The 26,143-nt window shown below is 42.3% G+C and overlaps 1 protein-coding gene across 8 annotated transcripts in view; it reads left to right on the top strand.

Moving 5' to 3' along the window:
• Positions 1-26,143, top strand: part of LOC121853589 (spermine oxidase-like) — a 95,761-nt gene that overhangs the window by 50,173 nt on the left and 19,445 nt on the right. For all 8 annotated transcript variants that reach the window (XR_006086363.1, XM_042347839.1, XM_042347848.1 and 5 more), the window contains 5 exons: positions 5,417-5,660; positions 6,153-6,332; positions 10,646-10,732; positions 11,130-11,238; positions 14,978-15,145. Coding sequence is in view for 7 of the 8 variants with exons in the window: in XM_042347839.1 (XP_042203773.1) it covers positions 5,417-5,660; positions 6,153-6,332; positions 10,646-10,732; positions 11,130-11,238; positions 14,978-15,145 (788 nt within the window). In the remaining variant the exon portion in view is untranslated. The remainder of the gene's footprint in view (positions 1-5,416; positions 5,661-6,152; positions 6,333-10,645; positions 10,733-11,129; positions 11,239-14,977; positions 15,146-26,143) is intronic.

The following is a 26,143-nucleotide window of genomic DNA, read 5'->3' as shown; positions in this document are numbered from 1 at the left end:
CCCAACGTAGGGAGGTCGGGTCCTGAACACGGACTTTGGTGCAGACACTCAACCTGGGGAGAGAACGGGTGTGGTCATTATAGCGGGCGACGATGTCTTGAACACGTTCGGCGGCTTGGCGATCACAATCCTCTGTCTTGGCCTGCCACTCCTTGGAGAAGGATTGAGGGTGAGCAGGGACACAAGAACGAAGGGGGCGTCCATACAAGACCTGGGCAGGGGAGCGTCTGGTGTAGTTAGGTGTGTTGCGTAGTTCAAGAAGACCCCGGTCGAAGGCCTCGCAGTCAATATTCCCAGAAGGGGCCACCTTAAGGATGAGGTGCTTCAGGGATTTGACAGCAGCCTCAGCGTGGCCGTTGGACTGCGGGTAATGGGGCGATGACAACACATGCCGGACTCCCCATCGGTCAAGGAACACAGCAAAGTCCCGGCTTGTGAACTGGGGCCCTCCGTCGGTTCGCAGGCGCACAGGAACGCCCACATCATGGAAGTAGTGGCGGAACTTGCTGATGGTGGCGGCAGACGTCGTGTCATTACCGCACTTGATGACAACCGGCCAACCAGAGAAACGGTCGACGATAACAAGGAAGGACTTTCCTGACATAGACAAAAAGTCGGCCCACACAGACTCAAAGGGCCGGGTGGGGTTGTCGTCACTCATGAAGGGTTCCTGCTGCTGGCTGGGTTGTAATACTTGGCAGGGCTCACACGCACGGACAACATTGGAGATGTCGGAGTCGATGCCGGGCCAGAACACAGTCTGTCGTGCACGTCGTTTGGTGGCCTCAGCTCCACGGTGACTGTCGTGAAGGCGAGCCAAGACGTGGGGACGTGAGGCAGCAGGGACAGCTACACGTGCTCCATACAGAACAAGGTCCCCGTCGCAGTAGAGTTCATCGCGGAGTTTCCAATACTGGAGCAGGGTGTTGTGATGGTTGTAGTGGTTGCTAGGGAATCCATTCCTCACACACTCGACGAGTCGGATGTAGGAAGGGTCATCTCGGGCCGCTGTTCGAAGGTCCTCCATTGCCTTGTCGTCATCTGGTGACAGGTCCGAACGAAGGGATTGGACGGCGTGTAGAGTGACCACAGTCCTGACGGAAAGAGCGAGGTCGGCATCGAGCACATGGTCTGCTGGAGTAGGGCGGCTGACAGGAGAGCGGGATAAGGCATCAGGGATGCAGAGCTCCTTACCAGCACGCCACACTGCTATGAAGACGTACGCCGAGAGCTTCTCTTTCAGACGCTGGAGGCGAGGGTTCTCAACGGCGTCCAGCGAGTAGTGGTTGAGGATCGGGACAAGCGGGCGATGGTCGGTCACTAGGTGAAAGTGTTGCAGGCCTATGAGGTAAAACCTGCACTTGGACATCTCCCAAACCACAGCCAACAGCTCCAACTCAATAGTGGCATAGCGCGTCTCGGTGTCAGAGGAAACGCGAGCCACACTGGACGAGCCGGAACTGCCCTCCACCATGATCCTGCAATAGGGCGTATCCCACGCCGTACAAGCGTGAGGCATCTGTCTGCAGAACCGTCGAAAAGGCTGGGTCAAACGTGGCGAGGACAGGTGGACTAGACAGGGCCTGTTTCACTTGCTGGAAGGCCTTGTCGTGGTCGGGGGTCCACAGGAATGTCCTCTTGGGGCTCATCAGGGGGCGAAGTGGTTGGACAGCTGCTGAGATGTCCGGCGAAAACTCTGCTAACTGGTTGACGAGACCGATGAAGGACCTCAAGTCGGTGAGGTTGGCAGGGGTGGGAAAATCCGTGATGGCGCGGACCTTTTCCGGGTCAGCTGCGATACCATTCCCTGAGAGGGTGTAGGTACCCACAAAGTCCACTGAAGAGCTGGCCAGAACAAACTTGTCGGCATTTAGGGTGATGCTGTGCTTCCGGCACCTGTTGAGTACTTCGTAGATACGGCAGAGGTGGTCCATGTAATCCTCATCGTACACGAGTAAGTCGTCGACCACTTTCACGCAGTTTGCCAGACCTTGTAGAGCCATATCACCTCGAAGACAGAAAGCATCTCCTGTAGCGGCGGATCCCATGGGGCCACGTCAGTAACTGTAATGTCCATGCGGGGTGATGAAAGTTGTAAGTGGTCGGTCTTCTTCGGCAAGCTCTATCTGCCAGTATCCACACAGGGCGTCCATCGTCATGAAGAAGCGTGCCTTCGGGTTCACACTGCGTATAGCTGCAAAGGGTGTGGGAGAAGGGTGCGCAGGACGAGACACCTGGCTGTTGAGCTTGGAGAGGTCAGTGGTGATCCGAACACCACCTTTAGGTTTTGCGACGACTGCCATAGGGTGACACCATGGAGACGGGTCATCACCGGCTGGTGCAATAATTTCTTGGGCGACCATGGAGTCCAGCTCGTTTTTGACCGCCTCGCAGAAGGCCAGGGGGACCAGTCGAGGGGTGTAGATAGCGAAGGGCTTCGCGCGTCCCTCAGGTGGATCCTCATCGGGGGGCCTACCATCTTCTTGAGAGGCTTGGATTCCAGAGCGGACTTGGTCACCAGAACGTAGCTGAATTCCTTCAGGAAGTACTTCCGAGCATCCGAAGGAGAGGTGTCACTGGCAAGAGGTAGGGGTAGGGCGGCAGCAGGGTAGTTGCTGCTCCCTTCGTGCACCCTGTTGGCATGTTTTACCTCGAGAATAGGTTTGGGGAAGCCCTGGGAGATGATGGCCAACTCTTGACAATGTCTGTAGGACAGCAAAGGAGTCAGGACACCGTTATGCACATCAATCCAGGCTTGACACGACCTGTTGCCAAAGGTGACTTGTGCTTGGATTGAACCTAGGGCTGGGGCCATCTGTGAACCATCTGCCGTGAAGCGGAGATCCTTGGCTGGCGGTCCTAGATCACTTGGAGAGAGCCCCAAGCATTGCAAATGCTGGGGACCGATGACTGTAGCATCAGGACCGGTGTCGGGCAACATCTGAAGACGGGATGACACACTGCCGTCGGTCACGATGACGCTGATGTGCTGGGGGACTTTGGTCCTGGGACGCGAGGGGGAGCACACATTCCTAATATGGCTCGAGCGTTGTCCAGGGTCGTCATGCTTCTGATTGGAAGACTGTGGACGGCCCTCACTGGTGGAAGGGCGCTGCTGCCTCCGCCGACGCTGTCCCTTGGGTTTGTTGGAAGGGCAACACTTGTCGTAGTGGCCCAGATGACCGCACACATTGCACTGGACGTGCTTAGCTGGGCACCGCACTGTGAGCGACCAGTGGCCTTTACGGTCACAACTGTTGCAGGTAGACTCAACAGCTGGACACACCTGTGTTCCGTGCTGCTTACCACAGTTGTTACAAAAGGAACCGGGCGTGGGCGTGGTGGGCGAAGGCGTTGGAGTAGACTTCTTGTCCTTCTTGTACCGGGACACAGCGCGTACAGCTGTAGGGGGAGCTCGGATGGCAGAGGTGGCACACCTGGCAGCCTCATAGGAGCGACATATTGTCAACACATCCTTAAGAGAAGAGGAAGAGTCGAGGAAGGTGAGGCGTTGGACAAGCTCCTCGTCCTTAACACCCATCAGGATCACCTTCTTCAACTGGGTCTCCTCGCACTGCTGGTGGTTACCTGGGCATATATCTACCTCTTCCGAGGCTCTCTTGAGTCGTACATAAAAGGCATCAAAAGTCTCGCCCTCCATCTGTCTGCAGCTAAACAATTCCCTCCTGGGTAGAGCTTCATTCTGCTGCCCTTTGATGTGCCGTTGTAGAATATCCAGTACCTCCTCTACAGACAACGAAGAGGTCGGAGGTACCTTCAACGTATGTTCCAAGACACGCTGAGTTTCCAAAGACAGGCACATACGCAGCTGAATAAGTTGTTTAGGCTGTGACAAACTCTGGAGGTCCACCATTGTAGCATAATCAGTCCACCGTCACCGCCATTCACAAAAAGTCTGGAAATTCACATCAGGCTTCAAGATGGGCGGTGTTTCAGCAGCCGCTTTAGGGGGGGCTGGGGGGCTGGGGGGCGTGAAGAAAACGTTGATGAGGTATCCGAACCAGTCGATACCGAGGCAGTGTTAGAGCCAGGGGCTTGGTTAACAGTGAGGTGGTCTCTCTCTGCCTCTGCTTGCCTTCTTTCTTCGTCCTCCACACGTCTTTTAGCAAAGTCGTGACGCCTTTCATCCCTCATAAACTTCATTAAAGCAATTATCTCTGAAGACAACGCTGGAGATCGAGGTGAAGGGCTGCGCGATGTGGTGGGAGCTGGAGCGTCCTATTCAGCCTGGTCATCCATCTCTGCGGAGCTGTCATCCGACTGACTCATCTGGGCGTTGGCTCCACGACTGCGTAAGGCACGAGACATAATAACTTAATCTGTGTACTGCGTCTTAAATCAGTGTTGACCGGTCAGCCCGTCGTATCAACAAGATCGGAGACAAAAAAAATAATTAAATGCACAGATAAGTAGATTATATATATATATATATATAAAATATATATAAAGGAATGGCCGCAGTCAGTGTGTTCGTACGTGTGTGTGTGTGTGCGCGCGTCTCGGGCAGTCTCGCTGTGAATGGGTGGAGGCGGCGACTCGTCAGTTACCTTCCAGGCATGGCGGGAGGATGCAGCGCTAAACTCTACTCCTCACACATGCCCTGAACATGCCTTACACCTTGGGAATCCTTTAGAACAAGGTCACACAGTTATGGCACTAAATACACAATGCACTATACACTTCACAGAAAATCACTGTCACTGACACTGCTCAAAGTTGCTATAAATTCTTTGAAGAAACGTCAAAATTTTTATTTATTTATTTTTTTCTGTTCCAATAAAATACGTTAAGAATTAAAAACTCGCGAAATTTGAGAAGCTACTATACGACATTTAACCCTTCAATATGTCTTCAAAGAGACCATGATGCAGAGAAAGTGGTGCTAGTGCTTCCAGGCATAAGCACAAGTCACTATCTATCCAGGAAAAGGGTGAATTTCCATGGTCCGGCACCGGTCAGGTCCCGAGGTTGCCGGACTAGAGAGGTACAACCTGTATAAATATTTTGTATATAAAACTGTGTGTTGTGCTATATGTATCATTACAGCTATACAGTATTGGATTTATTTTAGAATTGTTGCATGTTTTTCAAGAAATCAAAATTATTTTATAATTACTGTATGCCAAAAAAATTCAATACAGTACATGCATACCTATTACAATACCTACCAATTTCATGCAATTTAGGATTTCAGATTTAGCCTTGATGTAAATTTCTATCATTTGTGAAAGATTTAAAACTATATATTATTAAAATATTTCTCTTATATTCTGGAACATTTTGTATACTTGTACAGTATTCTAGGTCACTCTGGAAGTTTTTAATTGTCTGAACATAATGAAGCTCCTATTAGTTGTTTAGTTTTGTTAACACACACAATATGCTTTACCATTAGGTGTTTTCGTCATGGAGAATGGAAGACAAATAAAGGAAAACATCATACAAGAAGTTCTTGAAATAATGGAGGAAGCAGATGATGACTGCAAGGAATACAATCATTCAAAGAAATTGAAAGGGGTTGATCAGATATCAGTTGGAGATGTTTACCGAAATTTTTTTTTTACTTACTTAAAAGCCTGTGATAAAGATTCCCTGATTGTGAGAAGAATAAAGTTGGCTTTATATTATTGGACCTTAAGGTAAGTGAATGCATGGTAGTTCTTCTACTGTCTAGCACACATAAAATTTAAAATGAAATACATACTGTAAGTGATATCTCCTTTCGCCGGAACAATTGGTGCAGAGCACTTCCAGGAATGAGAGATTTCCTTGCAACCACAGAATTTTTTCCAGTTACTGGGGAAAGTTTACAAGAGTTCTAAACTACGCATTTTGCAGACAGAAACTAGCCTACATCCCCGGAATGTTTCTGGGTGCTGGGAAAGTTTGAGAGATGAAAATTAGGCACATTTTCCAGAAATTCTGAGAACATTTTCCCTGTACCTGGAAAATTCTGTGTGTGTGTGTGTGTGTGTGTGTGTGTGTGTTTGTATGTGTGTGTGTGTGTGTGCGTGCGTGCGTGCGTGCGTGCGCGCGTGCGCGCAATTAGGGAAGTTTTCTGTATGTAATCACTTTTTTTTTACCTTAATTTTCTTGTTCGTGAAAATAATACAAATTGTATTTCATTTCAGATGGCAAAGAATTGATAATGCCTGTGATTCTCTTCATCAATTGTCAGCCAGCTGTTGGGGGAACTATGTATTCTGTAGTGGAAAAGAAAACATGAACCCCAAGGCTGGGTTTCTGTCCATCTTAGAAGCTATTCTGGCAGATACAAGAACAAATTTAAAACTAAGAAGTGAAGTTGATAGGTAAGCAGTAAGCCTAGAGCAGTACAGGAATGTTCTTTTGCTGCCTGATTCTTTTCCTGTACAGTAAAGCCCCCAGCTTGTACAATCAGTTGTCTGCATCCATGAAGCAGCTAACTTCTGTGGAGGCCTTTAAGATACAATCTTTTTTCAAAGCTTATGATCCTGAACAGAGTACGGTGATGGAGCATTATAACCAACCTTATGGACAACACAGAATACATGACTCCCAGTTCGAATTTTTTGTATTTGGTGTGCAAGAAAAAGTTTCCATGAGAAGGGAGGGAGGAATGGTGTGGTAGAGAAAGGTGGTGATGGAGAGGACAGATGAGATGCATGGATTGTTGTTTAGTTCACTTTGTACAGTTAATACCTATCGACTGTCATGGTCAATACAAAATATATTCCAAGATCAAGACCTCAACATCCCTCAATTGCATGATTCCTGGGAGCAAAAAGAGAGAGTAGACAATTGGAATGGGGAGGGAGGGGAGATTGGGAGACAAGGAAGAGTGAGGGAGATGTGGAGGAAGGAGGAAGACAAGGAGGAGGGAGGGAGATGGTTAAGTGAGAGAAAGAGGGAGAGGGTTTGGAGCAGTGATAGTAATTGTGAATATGTTGTAGCTGTGTACATATTCTGGTAAATTGTGGTTAAAAGTGGTAACATTAAATGGTCATGAATAATGCCTTTATTTCCCAATTATATTATTTTCCTACATTTTATACATTGATATCAAGTTATGTACAGTACAAAAACGTATTCTTCGCCATTCTCGGATCATAAATTTTAAATAAACTAGTCATTTATAGCATATCACCTGGCTTATATCATGCGGGTTGAATGTATCCCTTGGTAAAGTATTACATTTTATTCCTTGTTTTGAAGATGTTCACCCAAAATAAGGTCAACATTGAAGGATTGCAGTTTGCCTTATACTGTACTATATTGAATCATATCCCTCATTGGATGGATATGATTTGATTTATAAAATACCTTGTTTTACACTTTGTATCAAATTTAAGATATGTTATTGATCATGTACAAAACAAGAGTTGGGGACTTTTTTTAGCCACATACAGGTGCAGTTATTATACAATTATTCTCTTATTATAAATTCAGATTCTTTAACAATTACTAGTTATGACTACCATATTTTGCTGCATAGAAGACGCACTTTTTATTACAAAAATATACCTTGAAAATTACCATGCGTCTTCCACAACACTACAGGTTGACAACCCTTTATCCGAAATTCCAAAAACCGAAAAGCTCTGAAAACCGAAAGTTTTTTTTTTTTTTTTTTTTTTTGGGGCATTTTTTTTTTTTTTTTGTATTAGCCCACCCGGGCACAGGTCACTGACCCACATCGGAGCCTGGGGGGTGAAAATATAATAGTAATAATAATTATGATAATAATGATAATACAGTTATAATAATAATTATTCATGGTAAATAAAATTTTTAATAAAAAATACACAAAAATAGAATAAGAATGATAACAATAATAATAATAACAATAATACTGTAAGAATAAAATAATAATAATAATAATAAAGAAATACAAGAATGAAAAAAATCAAAAGTGAGAAACACGACCTAGACCTATGAATTATTATTATTATTATTATTATTATTTATTATTATATTATATTATTTTATTTTATTATCATCATCATCATCATCATCATCAGGCCTAATGTGGGTCAGTGACCTGTGCCTGGGTGGGCTGATCCCTGTAAAAAAAAAAAAAAAAAACTAACCATTCTGAAAACCGAAATGCATCTGGTCCCAAGGATTTCGGATAAGGGATTGTCAACCTGTAGTTGATGGGTTGTAGTGGAGGCTTTCTTAGGTTCAACTGAAATCGGCCCCTTACAAAGACTGTTACGTCATTACTTAGCAATTACAAGTATTCTCTATACTATAAAACAATTGATTTAACTAATATTATTGATATACTACTAAAAATACGATTACGAGTATTTACTTACTCAGTAGGTAAAAAATAAATGGCTGCAGCTACACAACCTTTGCTGTTGTGCGGTTTGTTTACTAATGGCAGTGGTGTGGCAGCGCCATCTATTGGGGAATTGCGAAAGGTTGTCTGCTGGTCTCAAAGCGCAGGATTTTTTGTGTCTTCACATTCGATTGTCTAGAACTTTGTTCATTCACTACCAGGCCTTCACTTGTGTCACAAGCCATTTTCATTCCTGCAAATTATCTTCCTCATCTAACGAAGGTGTATCAAGGAGACATAAATATAATATCGCATTTAAACTTGAAGTAGTGCGATATGCCAAAGAACATGGAAACAGGGCAACAGAGAGAAACTTCGGACACCACCTACTGAGAAGATGATTCGCCAGTGGAGGAAGCAGGAGGAAGAATTAAAAAAAAGAATAAACAGAAGCATAATCTTCATATAGTACAGGTAGTTCTGCTATAACGCGATAATTGTGTTCTTGTAAAATATCGTGTTATAGAAAATCGCGCAATAGAAATAACAGGGCTTATGGAGAAAATAGGGTTAGGTGCAGATTACTCGAAATCGAAAAAATTTAGTAGTTAGCCTAACACAAAGGATAGCACAGTCTAAATAAATGTTACATTCATATCTAATAATGAAATCATACAGTAAATGTAACACTTTACCTTGAAAAAATATGAATGTAACTTGATGGGGGAGAAGGGTGATTTTGAGGTTGATAACATCGAGCTTCTCTTCAAGTGTTATATCCTTTCTTTTACGATCATCACTGGGAATTCTATCACCAGAACGCTTCTTGGAGATATTCTTCTTTACCATATTCACAATTAATACCACAAAATTGGAGAAATAGTAAGCAAAAATCGCGTTATAGCAAACAAGCGTTCACGTTATACAAATATCGTTCCTAATTCATAAATCGTGTTAGAGCAAATTCGCGTTATCAAAACACGCGTTATAGCAGAACTCACTGTACCAGCAAAATGGCCATACAGTAGGTTCTCAAATTTCGCGAGTTTTTAATTTTACGTTTTTATTTGGACACAAGAAAAAAAAATACACAATTACAAATTTTTACTGCAGAAACTCGAATTTCGACGGGTTTGAGTGGCCCGCCAGTGTTCAGACGTGCACAGTCGTGTAAACAGCGTTATTTCTCTTATGTACAAAAGATTCATTATTGTTTATTACTGAATGACTCTTTGATTGAATTAATGTTTATGTGTGCAAAATGAACAAAGCAATTCATTAATAATACGTAGAATATTAAAACTCATGAGGAGATGAGATGGCATTGTTTTCGTTAATGTTTACAAAACCAGTGACTTACTGGTTCTACATATAAAAATGAAGAAAATCAGACCCTGGTTGTAGCTGTAGTAAAATGAGTGTAAAAAAATTAATATGGTTGTTTGAAGTAATGTTATTTAATGTTTTAAATGGAACAATAAAAGTAGCTAACCATTAATGGTAAAGAAAAAAGTGAGACTGTTTGTATGCAAGTGCGCACACGTGAAAACATATCGTCATTATTCTACATAAGAATATGAAGGCAACACTTTTTTACTATTCATATACAGTATATTTTAATTATTGTTTCTGAATTTAAAAAAGAAAAATTCTACCCTCCAGTGGTGGTAAAGTTGAAAACATAAGGACAGCCAATGTTGTTGTTTGTGTTTTTACCCGGATGACAAAGTTGCCAAGTCATCAGGTTCAACTCTAGCTGAAGCTGTAGAACATGAAAACTTTTTCTGTGTTGTTTTTAGTTTTTCTTAAACTTTATCTGTTATTTTCATTGGCTTATTAGGATGTTGCTTTATTACAGGTAGTAATTCGCCAAAAAAGTAGGGTAAATGAGGCAAAATTTAGCCAAACATCTAAAGTACCAGACTCAAATTAATTTTCTCCATATGAAATATTTAAATTTGGACGATTTGAATTTTGCGAGGTTTTTACAGTCTAAATAGGTGTCCAAATATGAGAGCCTACTGAGTTTAGAAGAAAACTTGAAAACATGGATATTAAACCAAAGAAATTTGGGTTTTGCGGTGACTACGAAGATGATCATTTTGGAAGCAAGAAGGTTTGCAGCAAACACAGGGGTGGATGACTTCAAAGGAACTGCTTGTTGGTGTTTTCGCTTCATGAAACGAAATGGCTTAAGTTTGCGAACAAGAACAAAGTTAATAAGAATAAAAAGTTTTCCTAGAATTACATTTCCAAAATCAGGGGTGCATCTTCTACGATACAGCGTCTTCTACGCCGCAAAATATGGTAACAGTTCTCGTTAAACTTGATTTTTTTGTAATGCATATTTCCTTTTAGCATTGACTATGCAAGTGAAGTTATGGCTGAAAGTGGTGGTTATTTTCGACCAGATGGCACAACTTACCCTGTGATCATCAAGTGCAAGTAAGTGAAAAAATGTGACCATTCTTATGAATCTTTTAATCTCCATATGTGCACAAAATGTGTTTACCCTCATTAGTATCACTTAATGACCATGGGGTTGATAGCAACTTTGAGCCTAATTGAAAATATTGCTAGTAGTTTTTATGAAAAATTGGATGCATGATATTAAATTATAGAATTATGAGTGCATTTTATGGATTATTTTATATTTTAGAAAAAAATCGTGGAGTTATAGACGGCATCTTTCTTTTAATGTTAGAAATTTTTTTTATGACTAAATTACGGTACTAATTTCAGTACAGGGGTATTTGATATTAAATTTTCCCTTTGGTCTTACCTTGAAGTTTTGTAAAATAATGAAAACTTATCTTTTGTAAAATGTATATTAATATTTCAGAGATGGGAGTGAATTTGAAGCTCAGCATGTCATAGTGACCCCTTCTATAGGATACTTGAAGAGTCACTCCAGCCTCTTCTCCCCTGCTCTTCCAACAAAGCTTCAAAAAGTAAGTACAGTCAGTCCCCGACTTACGACGGGGTTAGGGACCGACGACCAGGTCGTAAGTCGAAAATGTGAAAATAATTGGTTCCAATTGGTTCCAACTCTCAGAAAAAGTACATACAGTAGTACCCCGATTGCGGTCAATTGAACCCACAGGGTACCGCGGAAAGTGAAAACCGCGTAAAGTGAACAACAGAACATATGGGATTAATTCCAATAGAGACTGGCCCGATCCCCAAACTCCACTTTTTCCGACGCAATACCTATGTTGTAGTAAAAATAACATCTAAATTTTATGATGGTATGCTCACACAATTAATATTTAAGAGAAATACAGTCGCCAGGTTAATGTCCATTCAAATAATGAACTCAAATCCCCCCCCCCACTCTTCCCAGCTCACTGGCCCCTACCTCTCTGAGAAATGATTGGGTGAAACACTGATTTGAACGTTTAGTAATAAAAAATACCTCAGACTAAAGTTAGGATAATATAATTGACATTTCTGGATTCCTTGCAGGTCAGGGAATATTTTGAATGTAAACGTCATATATTTTGCACAAAAGATAAAATATTTGCTTTGTGTAAACCAAATTATTACATTAAATCTAAAATTTGTATGTCTAATGCAAAATCCATGATGTTTATATTCAAAATGATCATCATATTGTAAGAATTCCAGCAATGTAAATTATATTCTGGCCAGGTAATTTGTATAAATTTTATGAGCTAAAACTTATACAGTAATACCCCGCTTAACGTGGTTTCGCTTAGCGCAATTTCACGTATACGTGGTGCCTCGCCAGAGCCGAACTTTCACTTAACACGGTTTTTTTTCCACCTATACGCGCAGAGTGTCCGGCTCGAGACGCTATTATTAGATTCGCCCCACCCACCACCCGCCTGCCTGCTTGCCTGCCTGTTTTAGCTCATAAAATTCATACAAATTACCCGGCCAGAATATAATTTACATTGCTGGAATTCTTACAATATGATGATCATTTTGAATATAAACATCATAGATTTTGCATTAGACATACAAATTTTAGATATAATGTTTACTCTGAGTAAATAAGTTATTTTTTGTGCAAAATATATGACATTTGTATTCAGAATATTCCTGGTCTTACAAGGAATCCAGCAATGTCAATTATATTATCCTAACTTTAGTTTGAGGTATTATTTATTACTAAAAAGGTAAATATTCTGGTTTTCCCACACATCTGGTAGGGAGGGACCGACCGACCATCTGTTACGGTGTGAAGAATATTTTTTTTTTTTTATTAACTGAAGATATTTGTTTTAGCTCATAAAATTCATAAAAATTACCCGGTCAGAATATAATTTACATTGCTGGAATTCTTACAATTTGATGATAATTTTGAATATAAACATCATAGATTTTGCATTAGACATACAAATTTTAGATATAATGATTACTCTGAGTAAATATGTTATCTTTTGTGCAAAATATATGACATTTATATTCAAAATATTCCTGGTCTTACAAGGAATCCAGCAATGTCAATTATATTATCCTAACTTTAGTCTGAGGTATTATTTATGACTAAAAAGGTAAATATTCTGGTTTCTCCCACACATTTCTCTGGTAGGGAGGGGTGGTGGGGGGGAGGGAGGGACGGACCGACCATCTGACACGGTTGGAAGAGGGGGGGAGGCAAGGTGGGGTACTTTGATTGACAGATAGTGTCATGAAGAATATTTTTTTTTTTTATTAACTGAAGATATTTGTTTTAGCTCATAAAATTCATACAAATTACCCGGCCAGAATATAATTTACATTACTGGAATTCTTACAATTTGATGGTCATTTTGAATATAAACATCATAGATTTTGCATTAGACTTACAAATTTTAGATCTACTTTAAGTATTTTGTTTACTCTGAGTAAATATTTTATCTTTTGTGCAAAATATATGACATCTATATTCAAAATATTCCTGGTCTTACAAGGAATCCAGCAATGTCAATTATATTATCCTAACTTTTTTTTGAGGTATTATTTATTACTATACCGTAAAATCTAGCAGTTTTCCCTCAAACATTTCTCAGAGAGGGAGGAGCCAGGAGTGTGAGAAGAGGGGGAGGGAGTTGAGTCCATTATTTGAATGGACATAAACTTGGCGACTGTATTTCTCTACTTCTCTTAAGTATTAATTGTGTGTGTGTATCATCATAAAATTAAGATGTTATTTTTACTAGAACATACAGTAGGTATTGTATCGGAAAAAGTGGAGTTTGGGGGTCAGCCGGTCTCTATTTCATTTAATCCCATATGTTATGTTGTTCACTTTATGCATTTCTCGCTTTACGCGAGCCTCCGTGGGTTGAATTAACCGCGTAAAATGAGGGTTCACTGTATGACGTTTATATTATTATAAACTGTCTTGCAAGGATTCCAGCAATGCAAATTATATTCTCCTAACTTTTGTCTGTGATATTATATAAGATAAAAACTGTAAGCCTATAACCACCAAACCCTGGCTGGGAGGGATGGAGGGAGGAAGGGGAGGTGACAGTGACATGCTTGACAGTTGGTGCCAAAGGTCTAGTGAAGTATTCATTTGTTTATTTATGTCCTTTAGATTGAGTTTTTATTTTTTGCTTATAAAATATCACAGAAGTGACCTGGAAAATATAATTTACATTGCTGGAATTCTTATAAGATAGTGATTAATTTGAATATAAATGTCATATATTTTGCACAAGAGATAAAAATTTTAGTACATTTGTACATTTTTATTATGTAAAAAATTTTCAACTGTATTTTTGGATAGATTTACATAAACTTCTGGGTGTCTATTTTTCTTCTCACCACTAAGAGAACTCTCACTTTTACGCTTGTCAGCCATTTTAAAGGGAATTACAAACAAAAATTTTGTCACTACACAGCGCGATTACTAACATTGGGACTCAAAAATACGTAATGTGAAAAAAAAATTTGTACGACTGCGGCTGTCGTATTTCCGGGTGGTTATAAGTCGAATAGGTAAGATGAGGAGTACCTGTACTGAATTAAATTTATAATTAAGCTCTATTTCTTCCATTATTTTATTTCCAAGTTATTTAGTGTACAAGTGCATAATATTTCGTCAAACTTTTGGAGTTTCTGAACATATACTACTGTACAATGGGTTTAGTTAAAAAGGGGAATGTGTTTCAATATTACAGAAATGTTTCACAGCTACTTACCTTCCACACTGTTCATTTATCAGGTCCGATTTCCCTTTCCCTCACATTGGTATCCTTGCATTTTGTCCAGTTATTCATCAGACTTCATCATTCACCCATTGTGATAATTTGGTCCTATGGCAGATTTTTTTTTATGCTGTCTAAAGAAACGTTCAACTGATTTACTCCAGACTTGAAGTGCTGATGTAGCGTGTATGAGGTTTAAATATTTACACAATTTATTTTTAAAAATCTTATTCATACCATTATTGCACTCTGTAGTCATACCAGACTTTGTGCCTCCATAGGACATCATTTATTTTTGTATTTGAGTTGTGTTCATGGAGTGCCATCTGTGGTTAAACTTAAACAATATTAAAGCTCCTACAGTTTAAAACCTCATAGCCAGAGGACAGCCAGTTGGCTGTTGTTCGAATATTCAAGCAGGTTATCAGACTTTTGTGGGTGATTGTATGTATCTAATTTGTTGAGGGAATAGTTATTATTTCTACTACAAATATTTTATATAATAATATTTGATTATGATTTACAGGCAATAACCTCTATGGGATATGGCACCATTGACAAAATCTACCTAGAGTATGAAAATTGCTGGTGGCCTAGTCATTGGGAAGGAGTACAACTAGTATGGACCAAAGATATTCCAGATTTTGAATGTGAAGCTCCAAATACATTGCGCATTGATGGTAGCTCTGAGCAGGTACGAAATGTGAGAATATTCTAGTGTAATATAATGGCATAATGTTGTTCACTAAACCTGAAGTGAATTACAGGTAAATGGGAAAATCACAGTGCAAGTTTAGTTCCATTCTATGACAGCTCAAATGAATTGGTTTAATTATTGCATCCACTTTTTATGAAATCTGGTCTTGACACTGAAAATGTCAAATTATCCTGTCCCCAATCTCTCGTTCTTATCAATGATCACATAGTGTGCTATGCTGGATCAGTTACTTTCTCTGTTAGAGAGAATTGGAGTGATCCTTCTGGTCCAGTCAGCCTGTAGGAAGTAACATTCAACTGAAACTGCCTTATATAAAATTCATAACAATTTGGTAATAGACACTTGCACAGGAAAGTCCTCCCTCCTGGTGTTGCTGGATACAGGTAAACCTTATTTCCGATGCGGTTAGATTCCTGAAAACCCCATCATAGGTCTGGTCGATTTGCAATTTGGAGTCCCACAAGTATCAGTTTTGTGACCACTTCTGTTTACAGTTTATACCAGTAGTCTTGCATCTCTGGTAGATGCTGCTGGTGTTGCCTATCATTTCTATGAACATCAGAACATAAGAAAATAGGGAGTCAGCAGTAGGCCAGTTGGCTTGTGCATGGCAGTTCCTGTCGAGAATTACTACCACTCTCTATCATCCATGAATCTATCCAGCCTCCTTTTGAAACTTTCCAGCGTTCCAGCACTTACTACAGGTGGCCTATCAAAAATCCGGCAACCTCGGGACCTGAGGAGTGCCGGATTTTTGAAAATGCGGGAAAACTGATGGTTATACAGTTAACCCTCACTTTACGCAGTCCCGCATTCCGCGTTTCCACGTTTACGACGTGCCTTGCCAGAACCTCACATGCTCACTTTACGCGGTACGTGAACCCCATTACGCGGAGAGTGTCCGGCGCTACGCTATTTTTAGATTCGCCCCACCCGCCACCCGCCCGCCTGCCTGCCTCTGCTCCTCGCCTCTCCCTCCTCCTCCCTCCGCTTGGGCAAGCGGCGCGGTAAGGTTGCTCAGTGTGTGTCTTTGTTGCGTTATCACTGACGTCATATGACGTATCAGACCTGTGATTGGCCATGCATCCCTACCCCCCTCTGCTGCTAGCTGTAATTGGCTTAAAGTATTATGACATGTCCACCCGGGGGAGGGAGGGAGGGAGGGAGGAAAGACGACGCTTGACCTAGCCGCGGCAGTTTCATTCCTCAAGGCCACACCGTGTAAACGCGCATCCATTGTTCCGTAAAATGGCTTCCGCCGGACCACCACCCCCAGAGAGAAACCTTTCCTTACCTGGACCCAGCGGCACTAAGCCAAAGAAGACACGACGTTCCTTAAGCTACGGGGTGAAGTATACCATCATCCAAGAGTTGGAGAAAGGAACAAGGCAGGTTGATTTGGCTCGCCAGCATGGTGTGAATGAATCTACGATTCGAACAATAAAGAAGGATGCAGCCAAGATAAAGGAGCACATGCAGATCACAAAGTCTACAGGTGCTTCTATGATCAAGTATTTTCACAACCAGGTGCTTCTCAAGACAGAAAAATTACTTGTGAGGTACTTGGTGCGTCAGGCGCGACGGAACATGGCGGTTGACACGCGCTCTGTTAAGGACTACGCACGTGAACTGTACATCACAGTGGCACGAAAGATGGGAATTACAGAGCCCAAACCCTTTAATGCTTCCTCTGGGTGGTTACAGAGGTTTAAGATCCGGAACAAGATCACCAATATAAACATTGGTGGTGAAGAAGCGAGTGCTGACCGTGCTGCGGCTAGGGAATTTCCTCCGTTTTTACGTGAGATTATGGAGGAAGGACAGTACAGTGACGACCAGGTGTTTAACATGGACGAATCTGGTCTTTTCTGGAAAAAGCTACCTTCCAAGTCCTTCGTTGTAAAGAATGCCAGCAGGATTCGGGGCCGGAAGATGCAGAAGGAACGCATCACCGTCCTGTTTACCACCAATGCCTCCGGTACCTGTAAGCTCAAGTTATCGGTGATCCACACAGCACGCAAGCCGCACGCCTACAAAACCATGGACATGACCAAGCTAAATGTCCACTGGCTGACCGCACGTAAGGCGTGGATGTTCTCTACACTGTCCCTCTCCTGGTTTGATGACTGTTTTGTTCCCGATGTAAAGAAATTCTGTGAGCGACAGAATGTGCCATTCAATATTTTGTTGCTGCTGGACAATGCACCAGGCCACTCGCCCCTACTGTTAGATCGTCACCCCAACGTAAAAGTGGTCTTCCTTCCTCCCAACACTACGTCTATATTACAGCCCATGGACCAAGAGTTAATCTGTAATGTAAAAGCTGCATTCTCAACAAAAAAATTCCAGCTCCTGAACGACTACACCAACACCAGGGAAGAGTTGCGTAACCTGAGTGACACCACCACCGATAGCAAGAGCGAAGAAGATGAGGATCAACAGTTGGAACAGCAAAAAATACTGTTCAAACAATTCTAGAGAGTATTTAACATCAAGAAAGCTGTGGACTTCTTGGTGGAGTCATGGGATCAGCTGTCTATTGCTGCAATTCGTCACGCATGGAGACATGTGTTGCATGGAATACCAGGTGAGAGGAGGAGTCAATCTGTGACTGGTGAGGTTCAGAATGTTGCAGTAGCAGTGGACCTTGCCAGAGAAGCTGCGCAGACTGTTACAGTTCCAGGCTTCTCCGAGACCACCAACGACGACATCCTGGAGGTGATCAGAGATCCTGAAGTGACTGCCGACGAGATGTTGGAAGAAGATCACGTCAGTGAAGAGGAGGAAGAAGGTGCGTCATTCTCCGAAGAACACAGTTTAACTCATAGTGATATTAAGGGTGCCATGGAGTGTGCAGAGAAAATGAAGTCCTTCCTTTCCCGCGACAATGACGATGACCGCTATGAAGTCTTCCATACCCGGCTGGTGCAGGCTATGGAGCCGTACATCACGGTGTATCACGACAACATAAACACCAGCCGTCAAAAAAGCATAACCGAGTTCTTCGCCCGCAACCCACCACAGCCAGCCCAAGCCAGTGATAGTGACAGTGAAGATGACTTTGAGGGATTTGTCAGGGAAGCCCTGACAACTGTAAGTGACAGTGATGGTGATTCACCTAGTAATGGTGATTCACCTGAGGGCCAGTAATCTGCCCTCTGCCTCGGAACCAGCCTCCATCCCCGTATGCCGACCCATCTCTACTACCGTAAGTGTTGCACCTAACTTTTAGCTTTTCTAACCTAACCTTTATTTTTCCTATGTTAACCTTTAGTTTTCCTAACCTAACCTCTTCTATATTACTTGTTTTTTCATACCATCATAAAGTTAAGATAAAATTTTTACTACAACATAGTTGTGTGTCGTCAAAAAGTGGAGTTTGGGGATCGGCCCGGACTCCATTTCAATTAATCCCATAGGTTATGTTATTCACTTTACGCGTTTCTCACTTTACGCGGGACCCTCCGGGTTACATTAACCGCGTAAAGTGAGGGTTAACTGTATTTGCTGTATAAGTTTAACAGAAAATGACTACCTGTACAGTCCTTTAAACAAAGAAAATTAAACACTAAATGAAAAGCAAATGAAATTTTATTATATATGCTGTATACAGTAGTACCCCGATTACGTACTCGGTCAATTGTCAATTGAACCCACAGGGTACCACGGAAAGTGAAAACCCGTAAAGTGAACAACAGAACATATGGGATTGATTCCAATAGAGACTGGCCCGACCCCCAAACTCCACTTTTTCCGACACAATACCTATGTTGTAGTAAAAATAACATCTAAATTTTATGATGGTATGCTCACACAATTAATATTTAAGAGAAATACAGTCGCCAGGTTAATGTCCATTCAAATAATGGACTCAAATCCCACCCCCCCCCCTCTTCACAGCTCACTGGCCCCTACCTCTCTGAGAAATGATTGGGTGAAACACTAGATTTTAACGTTTAGTAATAAATAATACATCAGACTTAAGTTAGGATAATATAATTGACATTGCTGGATTCCTTGTAAGACCAGGGATATTTTGAATATAAATGTCATATATTTTGCACAAAAGATAACATATTTACTCAGAGTTAACATTAGCTCTAAAATTTGTATGTCTAATGCAAAATCTATGATGTTTATATTCAAAATGATCATCAAATTGTAAGAATTCCAGCATTGTAAATTATATTCTGGCCGGGTAATTTGTATGAATTTTATGAGCTAAAACAAATATCTTCAGTTAATAAAAAAAAAATATTCTTTGAACCGCGCCAGATGGTCGGTCGGTCCCTCCCACCCCCCCCCCCCCCACCAACCCTCCCGACCAGAGAAATGTGTGGGAGAAACCAGAATACAGCTAGACCCCGACTTACGACTGCTTCGACTTACGACTGTCGGGACTTACGACATAGATAAATTTTTTTTTTTTTTTTTCCAAATGACGCACGCATTTTCTATACCGAAACGTTTCCAGTTAATGTAGTCTCCATGTATAATTGGAAAATTATGGGGGCCTCATGTGCATTCAGCTGACTACATTAAAGGTAAGTGCTCAGTCACACTGTATCCATTCCTCATTATTTATTAATTTCACTGTACTGTATCCATTTCTCATTATTCATTACTTTTACTGTACTGTATTTCATTGTAGATTTTTTATTATTATTATTTTATTTTATTTATTTTTTTATCCATGTCGGACTTACGACCTGGATTTGGGTCCCTAACCCCGTCGTAAGTCGGGGTCTAGCTGTATTTACGTTTTTAGTAATAAATAATACCTCAGACTAAAGTTAGGATAATATAATTGACATTGCTGGATTCCTTGCAAGACCAGGAATATTTTGAATATAAATGTCATATATTTTTCACAAAAGATAACATATTTACTCAGAGTAAACATTACATCTAAAACTTGTATGTCTAATGCAAAATCTATGATGCTTATATTCAAAATGATCATCAAATTGTAAGAATTCCAGCAATGTAAATTATATTCTGGCCGGATAATTTGTATGAATTTTATGAGCTAAATAAAAAAATTATACTTCACCCGTGTAAAGGGGTACACGCACTGCGGAATGTGAGCATTCCGGTTTCAGTATGGTACCGCGTAAACGTGGAATGTGGATCCACGTAAAGCGAGGGTTGACTGTATTTGGTAAAATTTCGAAATATGAGAGACATTTGCAATATGTATGATGCACATGTGGCCATGGGTTGCAACCACCTGCCTCAGTGTAAACAAGTATACAGATGTTGGACCTGTTTGTCACGGTCAATTCACGTTGGTTATTCGTGGAGTGCACGACTATGGTCTACTGCACAAGTTTTTTTCACTTGTTTTTCCCTCAATGAGCCATTATGTTTGATAACCCTGTTTCAGGCACATTAAAAGGAGCTATCAATTCAAGAGGCAATTACAAGATCTTAAACATTCAAGATAACATTTAAATTTTGAATTGGGCGGATAACAGAAAAGTACCATTGTTGTGTTTTGTTTTCCCTCGGGAGGTGTCCCTCATATTTTGTAAAATCTTTTAAGTCGTAAGGGCTAGAGCCCCTATTATTTCAAATTATGGGGGTTTTACTGTAGATCCTAAGTATTTATCCGACCTACTAAATTTTCTGACCACAAGTAGTTTTCAAATGATTTTGTGTAGTAGGGATGATCCCTCACACCTTGAGAAGCCTAGAGCACCACAGGAATGTTCTTCGTCCTGCCCCATCCTTTTCTTATACAGCACCCAGATTGTACAATCAGTTGCCTGCATCCATGAAGCAGCTGACTTCTGTGGAGGCCTTTAAGAAATAACTTAGACCCTTATTTTTGTGAAAGCTTATGATCCTGAACATGGTACAGTGATAGAGGGTTTAGGAAGTATTACAACTTAACCATATACAGTGAACCCTCACTTTACGCGGTTAATTGAACCCACGGCGGCCCGCGTAAAGTGAACAACATAACATATGGGATTAATTGAAATAGAGACCGGGCCAACCCCCAAACTCCACTTTTTCCCGACACAATACGTACGTTTTACTAAAAATAACATCTTAACTTTATGATGGTATTCACCCACACATAATATAGAAGGGAATAATCAATAAGAGAATAATAAACTGAAGGTTAGGTTAGAAAAAAACAAGGTTGGGGTTAACACTTACGTTAGTAGAAGAGATGGGTCGGCGTAGGGGAATGGAGGCTGGTTCCGAGGCAGAGGGCAGGCTACTGGCCCTCAGGTGAGTCTTCATCAGTGTCATCCACACTTACTAGTGCCTCCCTGACAAATCCCTCAAAGTCATCATCACTGTCTCTGCCTCTGTCACTATCACTGGCTTGGGCTGGCTGTGGTGGGTTGCGGGCGAAGAACTCTGTTATGCTTTGCTGATGGCTGGTGTTTATGTTGTGATAAACCTTGATGTAGGGCTCCATAGTCTGCAACAGCTGGGTAGTGAAGATTTCATACCTGTTTGCGTCAGGGTCGTCGGAAAGGAGCTTGACTTTTTCAATACACTCGATAGCACCCATAACATTACTATGGGATAAGCGGCGTTCTTCTTGGGATGACGCACCACCTGCCTCTTCACTGACGTCATCATCATCTTCCATCTCGTCGGTAGTCACATCAGGATCCCTTATCACCTCCAGGATGGTGTCGTTGGTGGTCTCGGAGAAGCCTGCAGCTGTAACACACTGCACAGCTTCTCTGGCAAGGTCCACTGCTACTGCAACAGTCCGAACCTCACCAGTCACAGATTTACTCTGCCTAACACCCGTAATGCCTTGCAAAACATGTCTCCATGTGTGACGAACAGTTGCTACAGACAGCTGATCCCATGCCTCCACCAAGAAGTCCACAGCTTTCTTGACGTTGAATATTCTCCAGAATTGTTTCAAAAGTACTTCTTGCTCTGCCAACTGTTCATCCTCATCGTCTTCACTCTTGCTATCGGTGTTGGTGTCACTCAGGTTATGCAACTCTTCCTTGGTGTTGGTGTAGTCATTCAGGAGGTTGAATTTTTTAGCAGAGAATGCAACTTTTACATTACAGATCAATTCTTGGTCCATGGGCTGTATTATAGACGTAGTGTTGGGAGGAAGGAAGACCACTTTTACGTTGGGGTGACGATCCAACAGTAGGGGCGAGTGTCCTGGTGCGTTGTCAAGCAGCAACAAAATTTTGAATGGCACATTCTGTTGCCCACAGAATTTTTTCACATCGGGAACGAAACAGTCATCAAACCAGGAGAGGGACAGTGTAGAGAACATCCACGCCTTACGTGCGGTCAGCCAGTGGACATTTAGCTTGGTCATGTCCATGCTCTTGTAGGCGTGAAGCTTGCGTGCTGTGTGGATCACCGATAACTTGAGCTTACAGGTACCGGAGGCATTGGTGGTAAATAGGATGGTGATGCGCTCCTTATGCAACTTCCGGCCCCTACACTTGCTGGCATTCTTCACAACGAAGGTCTTGGAAGGTAGCTTTTTCCAAAAAAGACCAGATTCGTCCATGTTAAACACCTAGTCGTCGGTGTACTGTCCTTCCTCCATAATCTCATGTAAAAACGGAGGAAATTCCCTAGCCGCAACACGGTCAGCACTAGCTTCTTCACCACCAATGTTGATATTGGTGATCTTGTTCCTCTTCTTAAACCTCTGTAACCACCCAGAGGAAGCATTAAAGGGTTTGGGCTCTGTAATTCCCATCTTTCGTGACACAGCAGCATATAGTTCACGTGCGTACTCCTTAACAGAGCGTGTGTCCACCGCCATGTTCCGTCCCGCCTGACGCACCAAGTAGCTCACAAGTAATTTTTCCGTCTTGAGAAGCACCTGGTTGTGGAAATACTTGATCATAGAAGTACCTGTAGACTTTGTGATGTTCATGTGCTCCTTTATCTTGGCTGCATCCTTCTTAAATGTCCTGATAGTTGATTCGTTAACACCATGCTGGCGCGCGATATCAACCTGTCTTGTTCCTTTCTCCAACTCTTGTATGATCTTATATTTTATTTCGTAGCTTAAGGAACGTCGTGTCTTCTTTGGCTTAGGGCGTCTGGGTCCAGGTAATGCAAGGTTTCTTTGTGGCGGTGGTGGTGGTCCGGTGGAAGCCATTCTTATGCAACAATGGATACCGATATACACGGTGTAGCCGGGAGGGGTGTAACTGACGCGGTAGGTCTAGGGGCTTGAACGCTTCCGTGGCGGGGCACATCATAGTACTACAGGTAGTAGGTAGTAGGCAGCTACCAAACAGGGAGGTACTACTGCCTGGGAAGATATTGGAAGCATAATGTGTTGTCTAATGGTAGACCCTGCTGCTATATGGCATCACGAAAATTGTGACCAAGTTCCAGGTTGCTGATCTATCTTTCTGCCTCATTTACACACAATTGCAGGGTCTCAACTGTCTCTCTTACTATTGACAACACCACAACTAAAACCGTACTCATTCTTGATCTGTTTTATTCATTCTATTTTATTCTCCTATGACAGTTGATATTAATACTGAAGCGGGGCCTTCTCGGATGGGTCCCACTGGTCGGGAAGGTTGTGGACCCCAGGGCCGACCTGATCATCATCAAGCTACTGGGGCCTCAACTGACGCCACTACGGTTGCTGGAGGATCGGCTTTTTTCACACTTCATTTTTCCCACATTCGCGGACTGAGATCCAATTTTTCTTCTGTGGAGCACCATCTATAATAATAATAATACAGTAATAATAATTAACGGTTTATTGAAAGAGCTTGGCAGCCAGAAGGCTGAAAATATACAGTTACATATTTGGGGAATGGGTTTTGAATTACAAATAATATACAAGTAACATAAGTGACACAAATAAGACATGTAATAACTAGATGGGGAAAAGCTCAAACTACAGTTCATTTCAACATAGTGACAGTGCAAGGAGTAGTGTTTACTGGGAGTGAATACACTGGTTTATTACAAGTTATTGATAATTTTTACAATGGTTGGGACTGGGCTGTTCTTATAGCGATCAGTTCGTGCACGTATGGGCTGGATGCGGTTGTGGTGTCGAACAGCAATTCTCGGACTAGGGATCTCAGGTGGTAGTAGGAGCCGGTGTCGAGGATGGTGTAGAAGCTTCTTACCAAATTTGCAGATGAGGTCGTGGTGATGGTCAGCGAGAGTCGAAAGGGTCAGTGTGTTGAGCGCTTCTTGATATGTGGAGTAGGAAGGGGAGAGAATAATCTTGCATGCCCTCTTTTGCACTTTTTCTAGGTGTTTACTTTGTGTGGCATTTAGGGAGGAAGACCAGGTGGGGGAGGCATAGGTGAGCTTGGGAAGTATGAATGTTGTGTATACACTGAGGAGCTTGTGTGCAGGAACTCCGAGGGACTTGAGTCGGCGGAGGAGGTGGAGACGGAAACTGGAGGATTTGACAACTTTACTGACGTGTGGTTTCCAATTTAGTTTGTTGTCTATGGTGACGCCGAGGAGCTTCGTGGAATCTACAACCTGGAGTGTGTTCGGACCTAAAGTAATGGAAGGAGGTGGGACAATGTCGGAGGAGAGGTTGATGTGCATAACCATGGTCTTGGTATGGTTGATGGTGACATCGTTGTTGGTGGCCCAGTTTTGGAGACTGTTCAATAAATTCTGAAGGGCGGTATAGTTGGGAGCAGAATTGTTGACGCTGATCCCAATGGTGGAGTCGTCGACATATTTCCAGCGAGCAGGGGTTTCTCTTAGGGCATCATTGATGAGCATAAGGAAGCAGAGTGGTCCCATCTTGGTGCCTTGGGGGACGCCACAGGTGAGTGACTGAAAGGTGGAGACAGCCCCTCGGAAGCGTACAGCTTGGCGTCGGTCACTGAGGAAGTCTGTAAGCCATGGTATAAGACTTCTCCGAAGCCCGAGGTCAATAGCTTTGTTGATGATTATATTGTGGTCGACTAGGTCGAATGCTTTAGTGAAATCAATGAAGGCGACAGCTACAGACGTTTTTCGTTTCTCGAGATGGCGGTATATGTAATCGAGAAAGCTGACAAGACAGTGAGTGGTGGAGGAAGTTTTCATGTTGCCAAATTGCTGAGGGTCTACGACTCCTGCAATATCAGCATAAGCCCAGTTGAACACAAAACTTTCACAGATTAGGCTGGGTATTGGGGTGATTGCAATAGGTCGTAGCTGATTTAAGGATTGTGGGCTGGTTGACTTGGGCACTGGTGATACATAAGAGGTCTTCCAGTCAGCTGGGCATCTGGCTTGACTGAGAGAAGCATTGATGATGGAGCATAGGGGTTTAGCAAGCTCCGGGGAGAACTCCTTGAAGAGTTTCATTGGTAAGTCAATGGGGGTGGTAGAGCGTTTTAATTTTAGTTTGTCCAGGCGTTTTGCTACTTCAAATTCTTCTACTAAGTCAGTGGGAAGGGGGGCTGATAGGTAAGCAGGGAGAGTGGTTGTGTCAAGCCGGGGGAGCGTCTGGCATATAGTAGCGAAATGGTTATTTGTTTGCTCAGCTGCGTCAACATTAGTGAGATGGCTAAGGAAGGGGAGAGGGTGTTTCTTATTGTTTAACCTCTTCCCCCGATCTCTTACTACTCTCCGAACTTCAACTGACCAAAGCAGCTTCACCCAAATCTTTTCAAGTCTCTAACTACAACCTTTATACCTACTTCCGTTCTAATGGAGGTGTATGCGCCTACTGCAATACACGTACACCTATAGCCCGACTCACGGATCTTGAATCTCCCCTTTATGATGTCATCTGGCTCAAAATATCTCTACCTACTGTGACTATTTTTCTTTGTTTCCTATACTGTTCTCCCAACTCTACCAACTATTTCAAACTCTTTGACTCTCTCACTTCTTGCCATGAGTCGTTGCTATCCACACACCCCTACACCGAGATCCTCTACCTAGGGGATTTCAATGTACATCACAGAGAGTGGCTTGGCTTTGCAAGGTATGACCCAGGTGGAGCTGAGGTGCTCTCTTTTTCCT

The sequence above is a fragment of the Homarus americanus genome, unplaced genomic scaffold, assembly GCF_018991925.1.
Source record: "Homarus americanus isolate GMGI-L3 unplaced genomic scaffold, GMGI_Hamer_2.0 scaffold50564, whole genome shotgun sequence".
In the NCBI taxonomy this organism is placed as follows: Eukaryota; Metazoa; Arthropoda; class Malacostraca; order Decapoda; family Nephropidae; genus Homarus; species Homarus americanus.
This window is presented reverse-complemented; position numbering and strand designations above follow the sequence as displayed.